This window comes from Stegostoma tigrinum, chromosome 8 (assembly GCF_030684315.1).
Source record: "Stegostoma tigrinum isolate sSteTig4 chromosome 8, sSteTig4.hap1, whole genome shotgun sequence".
NCBI lineage: Eukaryota > Metazoa > Chordata > Chondrichthyes > Orectolobiformes > Stegostomatidae > Stegostoma > Stegostoma tigrinum.
The window spans coordinates 101855618-101870848 of NC_081361.1; the positions used below are offsets into that span (position 1 = coordinate 101855618).

Below are 15231 nucleotides of genomic sequence, written 5' to 3' on the forward strand. Positions count from 1 at the left end.
AGATTTTAAATAAACCTGGTGAACTATAGCCTGGCGTGATGTGATTTCTGACTTTGTCCATCCCAGCCCGACCCTGGCACCTCCACATCTGACTGAAATGACCACTCCCTTATCCTGAGACTGTGAACTTGTGTTCTAGATTCCACAGCCAAGAGCATTCCTGCCAAGTTCGGGAGATTTCTGTACGTGTCAATGTGATCACTGCTTGTTTTTTCTAAATTCAAGGGAATATAGACCGAGTCTCCTCGATCTCTCCTCACACGATACCTGATCCAGCTCAGGAACCAGCCCAGTCTATATTCCTGGCAGTCCGCCCTGGGTGAGGCGGTCAGACTGTGCACTGTGATACCACTCTGCTCACAGCAATTTCCTGTACAGCTGGAATAGGGGAGCATCAATTTTTGGTCTCACAGTGATCTTGTGGTAAGGTCCCCATGTTAGTAACACAAAGGCTCAGGCTAATGTTCAGGGGATGTGGGTTCAAATCCCATCACTGCAGCTGGTGGGGTTTCGATTCAATCAATTACAATCTCCAAAGGAAAACTAATATTGATTGTTGCTAAAGCTCTGCTGCCCTTCAGAGAACAAAATCTGCCTTACTGAGTCTGGTCTACATGTAACTCTGGACCCAAAGCAATGTGCTTGACTCCTAACAGCGCTTTCAAATGACCTGAGCAAGTCTCTCTGTTGAAGGGCAATTATGGACAGGTAACAAATGCAGGTACAGCCACATTCCTTGTTTGGAGCCAGATGTTTGATCATCGTTCCCTTGTAGGCCACATGCAATAACTTATTTTTGTTTCCTTGGTTGCTCTGAGATAAGGTTACCATTGACATTTGCCATCATCACTTACCTGACAGAAGGTGGGGCGTGGGGTATGGATGAGCTTCACTGTGTGTGGGCTTTGCTGTATGTTCTTACATTCCATTATTGACTACATGTCAAAAATACAAACTGTTAGAACAATTCTAACCTGACTTTCTGTCTCTTAATCATTCTCTGACTTTACAATTGATGTGAAAACTTTAACAGTTGAGTCATCTCAGGTTGAACTGCCTGAGTGATTCACATTAGGGAATTGAGACTGACCTTGTATAACCTGATACCTCACACAGCTTTGTCACAAAATTGTTTTCTGCTCATTTAGCAGCCTGAGGTCCGAGCAACTAGCAGTATCCTTACAGTCACAAATGGATTCAATATCCCATTGTACAAATAAATTAAACATTAGGAGACATCGCCAACTGGCTTGGAGAGAAACTGTTTGTTTTGGAAACAGTTGCAGCAAAACCTTTGTGTTTCGTCTGCTTCCACCAGAGGTCACCTCTACGTCTTCTGGGATATGTCATCTGGGGACTCAAACTGGTAGAAAGGAAGGATTTGCATTTTTATAGCATCACTCAGGTGTCCCTTGACAGCCAACCCCATGTCTGTTAACGTAGTGACTGGGAGCTCAGGGACCCTGGCCCTCTGGGTTTGCTTTCATCCACATACAATGGCTCCCAAACTCTTTCATTTAACTTAGTTTTAGCTCATTCATGGGCTGTGGATGTCACTGGCTATTACAGCATTTATTCTCCATCTCAAAGGCCCTTGAACTGAACAGCTTGTCAGGGTCAACTTCAGAGGGCGGTTAAGGGTCAAACACATTGCTGTGTTTCTGGGGTCATGCGGAGGCCAAACTGGTCAAGGCAACAGGTTTCCTTCCCTCAATGAGTGAACCAGATGGGAGGGTTTACAGCTATCGTTATAACCAGCATGGAGCTGGCTTTTTATTTCAAATGTTTATTAAATTTGAACTTCACCATCTGTCATGGTGGGAATGAAAGACATGACCTCAGTCTGCAGTTCTGCGTTGCTAGCACAGCAGCATTTGCATAGCACCAGCACCTTCCCCTGTGGCCCCACGTCCCAGGCCCCTGCACCAAACCCCAGACCCAGACCCAGGGCCCAGCACCAAACCCCAGACCCACACCCAGGTTCCAGCACCAAACCCCAGAACCAGACTCCAGACCCCAGCACCAAATCCCAGAACCAGACCCCAGGCCCCAGCACCAAACCCCAGACCCAGACCCAGGGTCCAGACCCCAGCACCAAACCCCAGACCCAGACCCAGGGTCCAGACCCCAGCACCAAACCCCAGGCCCCAACACCAGACCCCAGACCCCAGCACCAAACCCCAGACCCAGACCCAGGGTCCAGACCCCAGCACCAAACCCCAGGCCCCAACACCAGACCCCAGACCCCAGCACCAAACCCCAGACCCAGACCCAGACCCCAGCACCAAACCCCAGACCCAGACCCAGGCCCTAGGCCTGAGCACAAACCCCAGGCCCCAGCCCCAGGCACCATCCTAGACCCAGCCCCAGCTCCAGCTCCAGGGAGACCCAGGACTGGGAGACGGTGGAGAGAGTAGGGGAGGGTGGAGGAGTTGAGGGAGGCTGGAGCTGAAAGCTTCTGGTTTGTGCTGTCTCAGGGCTTGTGCCTCAGCACTCCGTGCTGCATGAGTCTCTGCTGCTGGGGCTGCAGCCTGCAATGTTTGCCCTGACCTCAGCGCAATCGCTCTCAGATTCGGCAAAGTTCTGCAACCATTTTTAAAAATTAATTCATGGGATGAGGGTGTGACTGGCTGGGTCGGCACTTATTGCCTAATTGATGTCCTGTTACTAACTGTCAGGGCAGGTCTCACCGGCACAAATTAATTCCAGCTTTTTCTCACAGCCGCTTGCACACAGAACGCTCCTGAAAAGTCACATCACCATCTCGCTATTCTCAACAGCATTCCCACTGTATCACAATGTTTTCCAAAATCACGGGGATCGGGGTTTGTCAGTAAATGCTCTCTAGCCCCAGAACCTATCGCCCAGCAAACATCAGCGAGAGGAGCAGGTGAGCAAGTCTGGGGGGAGTTGAGTACAATAAAGGTGGCTAATCAGCAGATCAAAACCGAGGTAGGAGATAGGATTTTGTGTTTCTCAGTAAAGTAGTTAATTTACACACATTAACTGTTGTGATCTGGAACAGTCTTCATGAGAGTTTGAAGATTCCTGTTGGAATGTGGGAGAGATTGATTTCATTTGTTGTACAGAGTACAAGTGAATATCACAACAGAAAGCCTACCTGTCCTAAAGGAAGTCACTCCTGATCCAGCTCCTTGAAAAGCTTCAATGAAGGAGTACAGTCATTCCCATTGCTGTAGCACAGACAGAATGTGAGCCTGTAGATGTGTAGAAATCAGCATTTAGGTTTCACAAAGAGGTGTCTCGCTCAATGAACTGGGCTCAGGTTTCCCTTTCAACACAGTCAGCTCCTGCTGGCTTCCAGATAAACTGAGAGCAAACTTCATAATCAATATCTCAACATCATTTCTGGTTTCTTTATTTCATGATCAAGGCTGAGCTTTATTTTTCATTTTATGCTGACAGTTTTGTTTGTAATCAGAGGCCAAGCATTTAAGAAGCCAGAGGAGGCACCTCAGAGAATTTGTTTTACGCAGTGAGATTTTATGGCCTTGAAGCTAAAGCAGATTCGTTAGTAAATTACAATTGTAGCATTGTCATACTGCAGGGCATCTTGTAGATGGCACACACTGCTGCTACTGAGCGTCGGTGGTGGAGGGAGTGGGATGCTTGTTGTTCTGGTGCTCATTAAATGGGCTGCTTTGTCCTGGATGGTGTCATGCTTCTTGAGTGTTGGAGATCATCCACCCAGGCAAATTTGGAGTGTTCTGTCTGTTTTGAACCAGATCAGACCCCCTCAAAATATTTTAAGAAAGTAGGTCACACCCTAACTTTTCTTATTTTACAGGTAGATGTGAAGTACATGTTCCAGATGTGATGCGGCTGGTCAAACTACTCAATGTTAAGCAAAATATAATTTAAACAACTTTGGTTAAAATATAACCGAAAGAAAAAGGAATTTAGATAACTTAACTATTAGTAAATATAATGAAATAATCAATACAGTAACTGTTACTAATTAACTGTTCCAATATAATACCATCCCATAAACAGACCCCTTGCCAAAAAGACAAATTCAGACAGAGATTCTCACACGCAGTTCTCAAATCCAGGAGGAAGAAACATCATGAGAAAATTCAGAGACTGTAGCAGGCAGGAGACATTCACTGAAGCTTCTAACTCTTCTGAGGCCCCAAACAGCTTCTGATGTTCGTGAGAAAATCTGGTTGTGTGAGAGCTGGCCACACCCATTCAGGCTGCATATATTGTTCCAACATTTGAAATAAACCTAAAAGCCTCACAAGTTGTTTACTTAAGTTGTCTTCAAGTAGCCATTTTGTTACTTCTGCCTTATAACCTCTCTTCAAAAAAAAGGACAAAATAACCTTTTAAAATGACAGCATTGTCACACACCACACTCCTCACTACTGCCTTGTCCCTGGTGGACAAGGCCAGAAGTCACGTGACACCAGGCTATAGTCCAACAAGTGTATTTAAAATCACAAGCTTTCCTAGTGCTGCCCCTTTGTCAAGTGAAGTGACACCGGACAAAGGAGCAGCGTTCCGAAAGCTTGTGATTTTAAATAAACCTGTTAGACTATAACCTGGTGTCATGTGGCTCCTGGCCTTGTCCACCACAGCCCAACACTGGTGCCTCCACATTGTAGATGGTGGATAGGCTTTCGGGAGTCAGGGGGAGAATAACTCTCTGCAGGATTGGGAGACTCTGACCTGCGCTTGCAGCCACATAAACAGCAACAGAAATTGTTCAGAAAACTCAGCGGGTCTGGCAGCATCTGTGGAGAAAAAGCAGAGTTAATGTTTCTGGCCCAGTGACCCTTCCTCAGAACTTGTAGCCACAGGATTTATGTGGTGAGTCCGGTCGAGTTCCTGGTCAGCAGTAACTGCCAGGACGATGAGGAATTCAATGGCAGTGACTCCTGTTGAATGTCACAACGTGGTGATTAGACTGTCTCTCATCGGTTAGAGATGGTCATAGCCTGGCATTTATGAGGCGTGAATGTTACTTACCACTTGTCAGCCCCAGTCTAATTATTATTCTGTTCTCGCTGCATGTGAACATGGGCTGCTTCAGTATCTGAGGAGATATAAATGGTACTGAACATTATGCAATCTTTGGCAAATATCCGCACTTGGAGCCATCGAGCTGTGCCGTATGGAAACAGACCCTCACCATTGAGTTTCTAGTCAATGGTATCCCCCAGGATATCAATGGTGGGTGATTCTGCAAAAATGATGACATCAAAGTATGGCACAGTTAGGCCATTCAGCCCGTTGTGTCTGCACCAGCTCTTTTCAAGAGAATCCAGTCACTCCTAAACCCCAATCCATTCTTTCCCCATTATCTTCAAAAAATTATTCACCTTCTTTCTGACCATTAGTTTGATTCTGTATTCACCTTAAGATCAGTGAGGGAGTATTTTCCATTTCCAACTCTGCTTGTATATTGCTAACTCATGTTGGATCTGCTTCTTTACCAAACACCCTAACAAGCTAAAACAGGCCCATCTGATTATCGATCCTTCAGCCACCGCAATTTTGAATAATCATATCTAAACTCTTCATAATTTTATACACAGCTATGAAATGCCCTCCATGAATTCTCCTCAGAGAGCAACACCAGCTTTTTTGTAATCCCTCATCTTTGAAGACTTCCTGAAAAGTTCTTATTAAGTCTCTGCAAAGTTTTCACATCTTTCTGATGCCTGGAGTCACATTACTCGTACGGATAATGAGGGGATAGTGTAGGGGGAGGGGCTTAGATTGGTTCACAAGTCGGCTCAACATTGAGGGCTGAAGGGCCTGCTCTGCGCTGTATTGTTCTATGTTCTATTACTGTTGAAATCAGTTATATAAGTCCAACAACAAATTCTTTGCTTTTACACACAATGCCAATATTTATAAAGACCATTTAAATTATAAGGTTCAATGTGATACAGTTTACAACCTGGCTTTGCAAGGCAATTGTGCACAATTGGGGTGTTCATTTTGAAATAAACAGCTCCATTCTTTGAACCTGGCCTGACATCAAAGCAAATTATTGGAGGGACCTTCTTAAGATTTGTTGTTACTGAGTGTCAGTGTTGGAGGGAGTGGATGCTTGTGGATGTGGTTCCGATAAAGTGGGCTTCTTTTCCCTGGACAGTGTCGGGCTTCTTGAGTGTTGTTGGGGCTGCACCCATCCAGGCAAGTGGGGAGTATTCCATCACACTCCTGACTTGTGCCTTGCAGATGGTGGGCAGGCTTTGGGGGTCATGAGGTGAGCTTCTCACTGCAGTGTTCCCAGCGTCTGACCTGCTCTTGTGGCCCCTGTGTTTATGCAGTAAGTTCAGTTGAATTACTGGTTCATGGTAACCCCAAGGATGTTGATGGCGAGGGATTCAGTGCCAGTAACACCATCAAATGTCGAGGGGGCAGAGGTTTCATTGTGTCTATTTATAGATAGTCATTGCTTGGCAAATGCTTGGCATGAATGTTACTTGTCACTTATCAGTCCAAGCCTGGATATTGCCCAAATCTTAGACATGGTCTACTTCAGTATCTGAGGAATCGTGAATGGTGCTGAACACTGTGTAATCATCGGTGAACATCCCCACTCAGACCTTGTGATGGAGGGAAGGTCATTGATGAAGCAGCTGAAGATGGTTGGGCCGAGGACATTACCCTGAGTCCTGAAGAGATATCCTGGAGCTGAAATGACCAACCTCCAGCAATCCCGGCTATTTTCCTATGTGTCAAATATGACTCTAAACACTGGAGAGTTTTGAAAGACGGTAAATGGCAAAATTTCAATTCAATAAAAATCTGGAATAAAATAATGTCAAGTGTCAGAAAAGTCTATTTGGCCATGAATATCTTTTAGGGAGGGAAATCTGCCATTTTTGCCACCTCTGGCCTACATGTGACTCCAGACCCACAGAAATGTAACTGATTCCAAACTGCAAATGGTGGCCCAGCCTTTGCCACCCACATCACAGGAAGGAATAATAAAGAAAAAGGCAATTTTCTTTGTTTTGGTTTGATGAAAAGGGGGATTTTTAGACAAATATATTTGCACCTAGTGTACTGACTGGGTTGCCACGGTCACGCGATCTCTACCTCTGCTGCAAGTTTGAGTGTGTGGGAGCACCAAATAACATGGAGTGCCAAAGTTCAAGATGTCCACTGCAACCAAGGACAATTAGGGATGGGCAATGAATGCTGTGCTGGGCAGTGATGTTCAAAGCTCAGGAATAAACCTTCAAAAATTTGATGCATAGTTATTTTTGTTTGCAGTGGCAATGAGCGCCGATCTTCCCAGGGATTTCCATTGGAGGATTTAAGGAAGAATCTGCAGTACCCACCGATGGATGCGAATGGTAAGAGACAGTGACTCCCACCCCCTGGGATTGTTCATTTCTGTTATTCGCTCGATATGAGAGTGGAAATAATACAGTAACAGCAGCAGCTAGCTCCTCCCTGTACCTGAAAGACAGGGATCAAGTGCCCTCTGAAACATGATGACTCTACATTAGCAGAGTGCAATTGAAACCCATTCCTTTCTTTTGTTGCAGGCTACGTTTCGGATCCTCTCAGCACCATGCGCTATAATTCCTGCAGCAGTGGCAGCTTTGAAGATAGTTCCTGAATTCCTAGAGGAAATCCGGGGAAAGTGAGGGGAGAGCTGGAGAAGACAGAGAAGGAGCAGCAGGAAATTGCGTCACTGAGTGTTTCAGTATCCGTTCTGGCATCCGAATTGCCACAATGTTACCTTTATACAACTTTCACACTCCATAATATAGTATTACACAGAATGTAGAGCAATGGAACTTTATCGCAACAATTATTACTGGTCTCCCTGAACCTCCTCCCTGCCCCTCTTCATCTCAACCCAGTCACTGTCACCTTTCATTCTCCCGTCCTCCCGTGTTTATTCTGCATCTACATTTATCAAACACCAACAATATTTCCCCCCAGTCACACATTACAACCACCCCCCCCACCCCCGTGGGAGTGAGTCCCATATTCCACCCCCGCTCCCTGTGGAATAGAGTCCCACATTACCCCCACACCCCCGTGGGAGTGAGTACCACATTTCCGCTCCCACTCCCTGTGGGAGTGAGTCCCACATTTCAGCCTCCACTTCCTGTGGAACAGAATCCCACATTCCCCCACCCCTCCCTGTGGGAGTGAGCCCCACATTACCCCCACCCCCGCACCCACCCGCCGTGGGAGTGAGTCCCACATTTCTGCCCCCACTCCCTGTGGGAGTGAGTCCCACATTTCCGCCTCCACTCCCTGTGGAATACAGTCCCACATCCCCCCACCCCTCCCTGTGGGACCGAGTCCCACATTCCCCCACTTCTCCCTGTGGGAGTGAACCCCACATTTGCCCTCCTCCCTGTGGAATAGAGACCCACATTCTGCCCCACTCCCTGTGGAATAGAGTCCCATATTCCCCCCCCTCATTGTGAAATAGAGTCCCACGTTTCCCCCCCCCACCTCCCTGTGGAATAGAGTCCCACATTCCCCCCCACTGATTGTGAAATATAGTCCCACTTCCCCTCCCTCCCACCCCCCACTCTCTGGGTGATGAAGCTTCTCCTGAATTCCCGATTGATTCGGTGATCCTTACCTCTATAATTGCTCATATTTGTTCACCCATAAATGCTTTTCTACGCCCACATAGAGCTCCAGCACCAAAAAGAGCCCATTATAGCCATGCCATGCTCTGGGTCCATGGCCTTATACACCTTGCCTCTCGAGTGCACATCTAAATATTTCTTCTGTGCGATGAGGGCTTCTGCCTCCACACCCTTACAGGAGGGGAGCTCCAGATTCATGCCACTCACTGCCTGAAAACATTTTTCTTATATTCCCTGTAAACCTCCTGCCCCTTACCTCAAATCATTGCTCCCTGATCACTGATCCCTCCATCAAGAGGAACAGTGTCATCCTGCCTATCCAGTCTGTGCCCTTCCATTTCCTTCAGTCCCCTCTCAGTCTCCTCTGCTCCAAGGGACACAATCCCAGTCTCTCCAAATCCCTCGCCAAAACTGAAACTCTTCAGCCCAGGCAACATCTGGTAAATCCCTCCTATAATGTGGATTCCAGAACTGCACACAACACTCTAACTGTGGCCTAACCAACAGTTCCAGCATGGCCTCCCTGCTCTTAAATTCTACATCTTGGCTAATTAAGGCATGTATCCCATGTGCCTTCATAATCACTATCTTCCTCCCCTGTCACATTGAGGGACATGTGGACATGTACACCAAGGTCCCTCTGATCCTTAGTACGTCCCAGGGTCTTACTGTTCATTATGTACTCCCTTGCCTTGCTTGCCCTGTCCAGGCACATCACCTCACATTCATTGGGATCGAATTCTGTTTGCCACTAATCAGCCCATCTGACCAGCCAGTCTATATCCTCCTGTAGCCTAAGGCTATCCTCCTCACTATTTGACATCGCACCAATTATGGTATCATTTGCAACCTTCTGGCCAACCCATCTACATTCTACCTAAATCATTTATATAACCACAAAAAGGAAGGGTCCTAACACTGACCCCTGCAGAACTCCATTCGATACAGGTTCCCAGTTGGAAAAACACCCCTTCGCCATCATCCTCAGCCGAAGGTGGATTCATTTTGGAAACCTGACCTCCTTACCTACATGTGACTCCAGACCCAGAGCAATGTAGAGATGGGTAATATATGCTGGCCTGACCAGTGAATGTAAAAAAAACCCCTGAGATCCCATGGGCTGTTTGCTATCAGTCACCCATGTGGGGCTTTGCCAAAAGCCTTACTGAAGTTCAATAGACAACATCAAAAACATTGCCCTCATTGACACACCTAATCACCTCTTTGAAAAATTTGGTCAAGTTGTTTTGACATGACCACCCCTTAACAAAGCCATGTTAACCACTGGATTAATTCCTGCCTCTCTAAGTACAGATTAATGGGACTATCTTGTGAGGCACTGGTAGCATCCCTACCCTTGAACTGAGAGCCTTATGTCCAAGGCCCACTTGCTTCAGATATGTGTAATAATTATCTCTGAACAGGTTGATTAGAAAGATTAGCTAAATACTGATTAATTCTGTCCCTCACAATTGCTTCCAATAGTTTCCCCAACACTAATGTTGACCTACTGGCCTGTAGATTCCTGGCTTATCCCTTGCTCCCTTCTTAAATAACAGTACCATATTGGCCATCCCCCAGCCCTCTGGAAACTCTTCTGCGGCCGGGCAGGAATCAAAACTTTTCTGTAAGCACCTATACTATTTAAGACCATAAGACATAGGAGTGGAAGTAAGGCCATTTGGCCCATCAAGTCCAATCCGCCATTTAAATCATGGCTGATGGGCATTTCAACTCCACTTCCCTGCACTCTCCCCGTAGCCCTTGATTCCTTCTGAGATCAATAATTTGTCGATCTCTGCCTTGAAGGGATCCAACGTCCCGGCCTCCACTGCATTCAGTGGCAATGAATTCCACAAGCCCACCACTCTCTGGCTGAAGAAATGTCATCTCATTTCAGTTTTAAATTTATCCCCTCTAATTTTAAGGCTGTGCCCACGGGTCCTAGTCTCCCCGCCTAATGGAAACAACTTCCTAGCGTCCACTACTTCTAAACCATACATTATCTTGTAAGTTTCTATTAGATCTCCCCTCAACATTCTAAACTCTAATGAGTACAATCCGAGGATCCTTAGCCGTTCATCATACGTTAAACCTACCACTCCAGGGATCATCCGTGTGAATCTCCGCTGGACACGCTCCAGGGCTAGTATGTCCTTCCTGAGGTGTGGGGCCCAAAATTAGACACAGTATTCTAAATGGGGCCTAACCAGAGCTTTATAAAGTCTCAGAAGCACATCACTGCTTTTATATTCCAACCCACTTGAGATAAACGACAACATTACATTCGCTTTCTTAATTACGGACTCTACCTGCAAGTTAACCTTTAGAGAATCCTGGACCAACACTCCCAGATCCCTTTGCACTTCTGATTTGTGAATTTTCTCACCATTTAGAAAATAGTCCATGCCTGTATTCTTTTTTCCAAAGTGCAAAACCTCACATTTATTCACATTGAATTTCATCAGCCATTTCCTGGGCCACTCTCCTAAACTGTCTAGATCTTTCTGCAGCTTCCCCACCTCCTCAGTACTAGCTGCCTGTCCACCTATCTTCGTATCATCGGCAAACTTCTCCAGAATGCCCCCAGTCCCTTCATCCAGATCATTAATATATAAGGTGAACAGCTGCAGTCCCAACACTGAACCCTGCGGGACATTACTCGTCACCGGTTGCCGTTCTGAAAAAGAGCCTTTTATCCCAACTCTCTGCCTTCTGTCAGACAGCCAATCCTCAATCCAAGCCAGTAGCTCACCTCAAACACCATGGGCCCTCACCTTGCTCAGCAGCCTCCCGTGAGGCACTGTATCAAAGGCCTTTTGGAGGTCTAGATAGATAACATACTTGTTACCTCCCTTACTTCACTCCACAGCCTGGAGTTTCATCTGTCTCTCAGCATTTGTCTACTCTTAAGCCTGCCAGTCCACTTGGAACCTTCTCTCTGACTGTGCTCTTTTTGATAATTCTATCACAAACCTTCTCCCTGCTTTCTATATCCATACCTTCCCTCTCACTTGTAAATAGTGTCCCAAGGTATTCATATAAAACCCTATCTACACCCCTTGGTTCCACAAGCAAATTACTGCTGTGGGCTTTAATAGGCCTTATGCTTTTCCTTATAATCCTTTTACCCTTAATATACTGTAAAACAGTTTAGGATTTTCCTTTATCCTAGCTGCTAGTATTATTTCATTTGCCCTTTGAAGTTTCCTAATCATTTTCAATTCCCTTTTGCACAATTTAAACTTCCCTACTGCTTCTGCTGGTTTGAGCTCTTGGTGTCTGCCATATACATCTCTTTTCTCTTCTGTTCTTGAGGCTCTACAAGACTGGCTGCTCCCATCGGTTTTCTTTATTGAAAAATGTCAGTCCTGTGTTCTTCCTCATTCCGCCCTGAATGCATCCCAATGTTAGGAGACACATTTACCTGAAAGTATCTGTTCCCAGTCCACTCTGACCAAATGATGTCGGATCTTATTAAAATCAGCCTTTCCCCAGTTGACAACCTTTCCATCATTATCCTTTTCCAAAAAAAACTTGACTCTAACAGAGTTATGATCCTGGTCTTCAAGACACCTCTCCCACTTCAATCACTTACCCAGCTTTGCTACTAAAATTAAAGCCAGAGTCTTTTTTGTAGTGGTTTAACACATTCTCACAGAAACCCTCCAGCATGGAAGCAGGCCATTTGGCCAACTTAGTCCACACTGACCCTTCAAATAGTGTCCCACCCAGACCCACATCTTGCTGCCCTATCCCTGTCAACCTGCACTTCCATAACCCACGCAGACACAGGGAGAATGTGCAAAATCCACACAGACAGTCACCTGAGGGTGGGATCGAATCTGGGTGCCTGGTGCTGTGAGGCTGCAGTGCTAACCATGAAACACCGTGGTGGTCTCCTGGATACATTTTAAGAATTCTGCTCCCTCTAAATATCTTGCAATGTGTCTATCCCAGTTAACATTAATCAATGTCACTCATCTCTGGGACTGCTCTTGTGAATCTTTTCTGTATCTTCTCTGCCTTCACATCCTTCCTAAAGTGTGATGCCCTGAACTGGACCCAGTCCTCCAGCTGAGGATGATCCAGTGGATTATCATCATCGCCTCATTGTGTTTGTACTCACTGTCTGCATTTAACAAAACCCTGTATCCTGAATACCATTTTAATCAGTTTCTCAACCCATCCTGTTCCATTCAATAATTTTCTTGCATCTATTGTCTGGTGCCCTCTGCTCCTGCACCTCCTGTAGAGTGATTCCCACTTTCTGATATTGGTGCTGCTTGTTCTTCCAAACAAAATGGACAATTTTCATAATTCTCTGCTTTAAATGTCCGCTGTCCCATCCGCCTGTGCCTGTGTCCTCCTGGAGCCTCTCACAGTCCTCCTCACAGTTTGTAATCTTTCCAAGTTGGGTCTTACTTACAAACAGTGAGGTTGTGCCCAAGTGGAGGTCATTGATAAATCTTGATAAACGCAGTACACCTAGCACCAATCCCCAGGGACCTCGTAACATCTGTAACTCCAGTTTGACACCCTGCCACGCACTGATAGCAGGAGCAGCCTGGCAGGGAAAGGGGGTCCTCTACTTCCCTCAATCAGGGACCAAGTGCCTGGGAACTAGGGACCAGACACATGCCACACAGATGTGATTCTCATATTCCTGATCACCACTGGAGGAGGCATTGGGATTGTCACTGGGTGGGAGCAAAGCTGTTCTTTCTCCCTGTGAAGCTCACACTGATGTTCCCTGAAATAAGCTCGACTCCATCACTTGTTTTCATCCTGTTGTTGTTGTGAGGAAATGCCTCCTTATGCCTTCACGGCTCCAAACCATTAGCTGAGGCAGAAATGATCTGAGTGAACAGCCGAGACTACAGCACGAAGCAGTGTCTCCGAGCCCTTCCTACACACTCGGTAAATCATGAATGAACTCATCAGTCAGCACACCCCTCTGTTTGTTCCATGTAGACGCAGGATGGTTGCAGTGTTTTCCACACCCATGCCATCTCCACCCCCTCCCTAACCCAGCTTGCCAGCTGTTGAAACCATCATCAATGTCTTTGCCTTGTCCAACACTCAATGATGATTCTGCGGCTTTCCAGGTTTATCCTCCACCTCCCACCTCCCCCACTCCAGAAACATCAATCATTTAACCCTCTGCTGCTGCTCATTACTTCTGTCCCAATGCCTCTCCCTTATCCCCTACACTCTTCCCTCCCTCTGTAACCTCCTCCAGGCCTGTGGCCCTCCCTCCATCTGTAATCTCCTCCAGGCCTGCACCCCTCCCTCCATCTGTAACCTGTACCAGCCCCTACAGCCCTCCCTACATCTGTATCTCTAACACACACATCCCTATCTCTATCACCTCTACCAGCCCCTACACTCCCTCCCTATCTCTGTAACCTCCTCCTGCCCCCTACACCCCTCCCTATCTCTGTAACCCCCTCCAGCGCCTACTCCCCTCTCTATCTCTGTAACCTCCTCCAGCCCCTACACCCCCTCCCTATCTCTGTAACCCCCTCTAGCCCCTACACCTCCTCCCTATCTCTGTAACCTCCTCCAGCCCCTATACCCCTCCCTATCTCTGTAACCTCCTCCAGCCCCTATCCCATTCCCTCTATATTACCATCTCCAGCTTCCACAACCTTCTAAGGCATCTCTAGTTCTCCAATACTGGCATTTTGAGTTCTCCCAATCTCCAGCTTCCTGACATTCCTGACTGTACAGCCTAGCTATCCTTGCACCCTGCCTGCCTGCGCTGTCACAGACGTGGACCTCCCTCTGTATTGGTCCGTGTGGATTGTGTGTTTTCATGGTATCGGTGTGTCATGTTGACTGTGCTCATGTGACGTGCCTTGCCCACGAACACGGTGTTGTGTATTTGTGATTTGTTGCTGCAGATTATCACGTGTCCCTGATGAGATTCTGCAGTCAGTGGGGAGACCCTGCCTTGTGAGAAAAGTATTTCTATAGTGCCTTTCGTAACTCCAGGTGTCCTGAGCTGCTTCCTATGTGACAAAGTACTTTTAAAGTGTAGTGACAGGAAACATAGTAACCACTTGGTGCACAGCAAGATTCCACAAACAGCAATGAAATAAATGACTAGATAGTCTGCCTTAAAATGTTTTTGCGAACTTGAGTGAGCTGCTACCAAGTGATAGATTTGTTTTTGCTGAATTTAACTAATTGTGTGTCAGACAGGAAGCCTTTCAGTATATCAACCACTGTCAACACCATAAGACCAGAGAACCTTGGAACCGCAGTAGGCCATTTGGCCCTCCAAGACCACTCCGCATTCAATTTGATCATGGTGAATCAGCCAACTCAGTCCCCTGTCCTGCTTTCTCCCCATATCCTTTGATCTCATTAGCCCTCAGAACTATATCCAATGCCTCAAAAATATTCACTGTTTTGTCTTTGACAGCTTTCTGTGATACAGAATTCCACAGGTTCACTACTCTCTGGGTGAAGAATTTCTCCTCATTTGAGCCATAAATGTTTTACCCTCTACCTTTAGAATGTGATCCTTGGTTCTGGGCTTCGTGCATTTTCCTGCATTTTCCTGCATTTACCCTGTAAATCCTATTAGAATGTACAGGCTTCTATGAGATCCCCCTCA

At 46.5% G+C, this 15231-nt stretch overlaps 1 protein-coding gene across 4 annotated transcripts in view; it reads left to right on the forward strand.

The window, feature by feature from the left end:
• Window positions 1–7995, forward strand: part of tnni3k (TNNI3 interacting kinase) — a 118320-nt gene extending 110325 nt beyond the window's left edge. For all 4 annotated transcript variants that reach the window (XM_059648185.1, XM_059648186.1, XM_059648187.1 and 1 more), the window contains 2 exons: window positions 7258–7340; window positions 7536–7995. In XM_059648185.1, coding sequence (XP_059504168.1) covers window positions 7258–7340; window positions 7536–7609 — 157 coding nt within the window. In that variant the 3' untranslated portion in view covers window positions 7610–7995. The remainder of the gene's footprint in view (window positions 1–7257; window positions 7341–7535) is intronic.
• Window positions 7996–15231: the final 7236 nt, after the last annotated feature.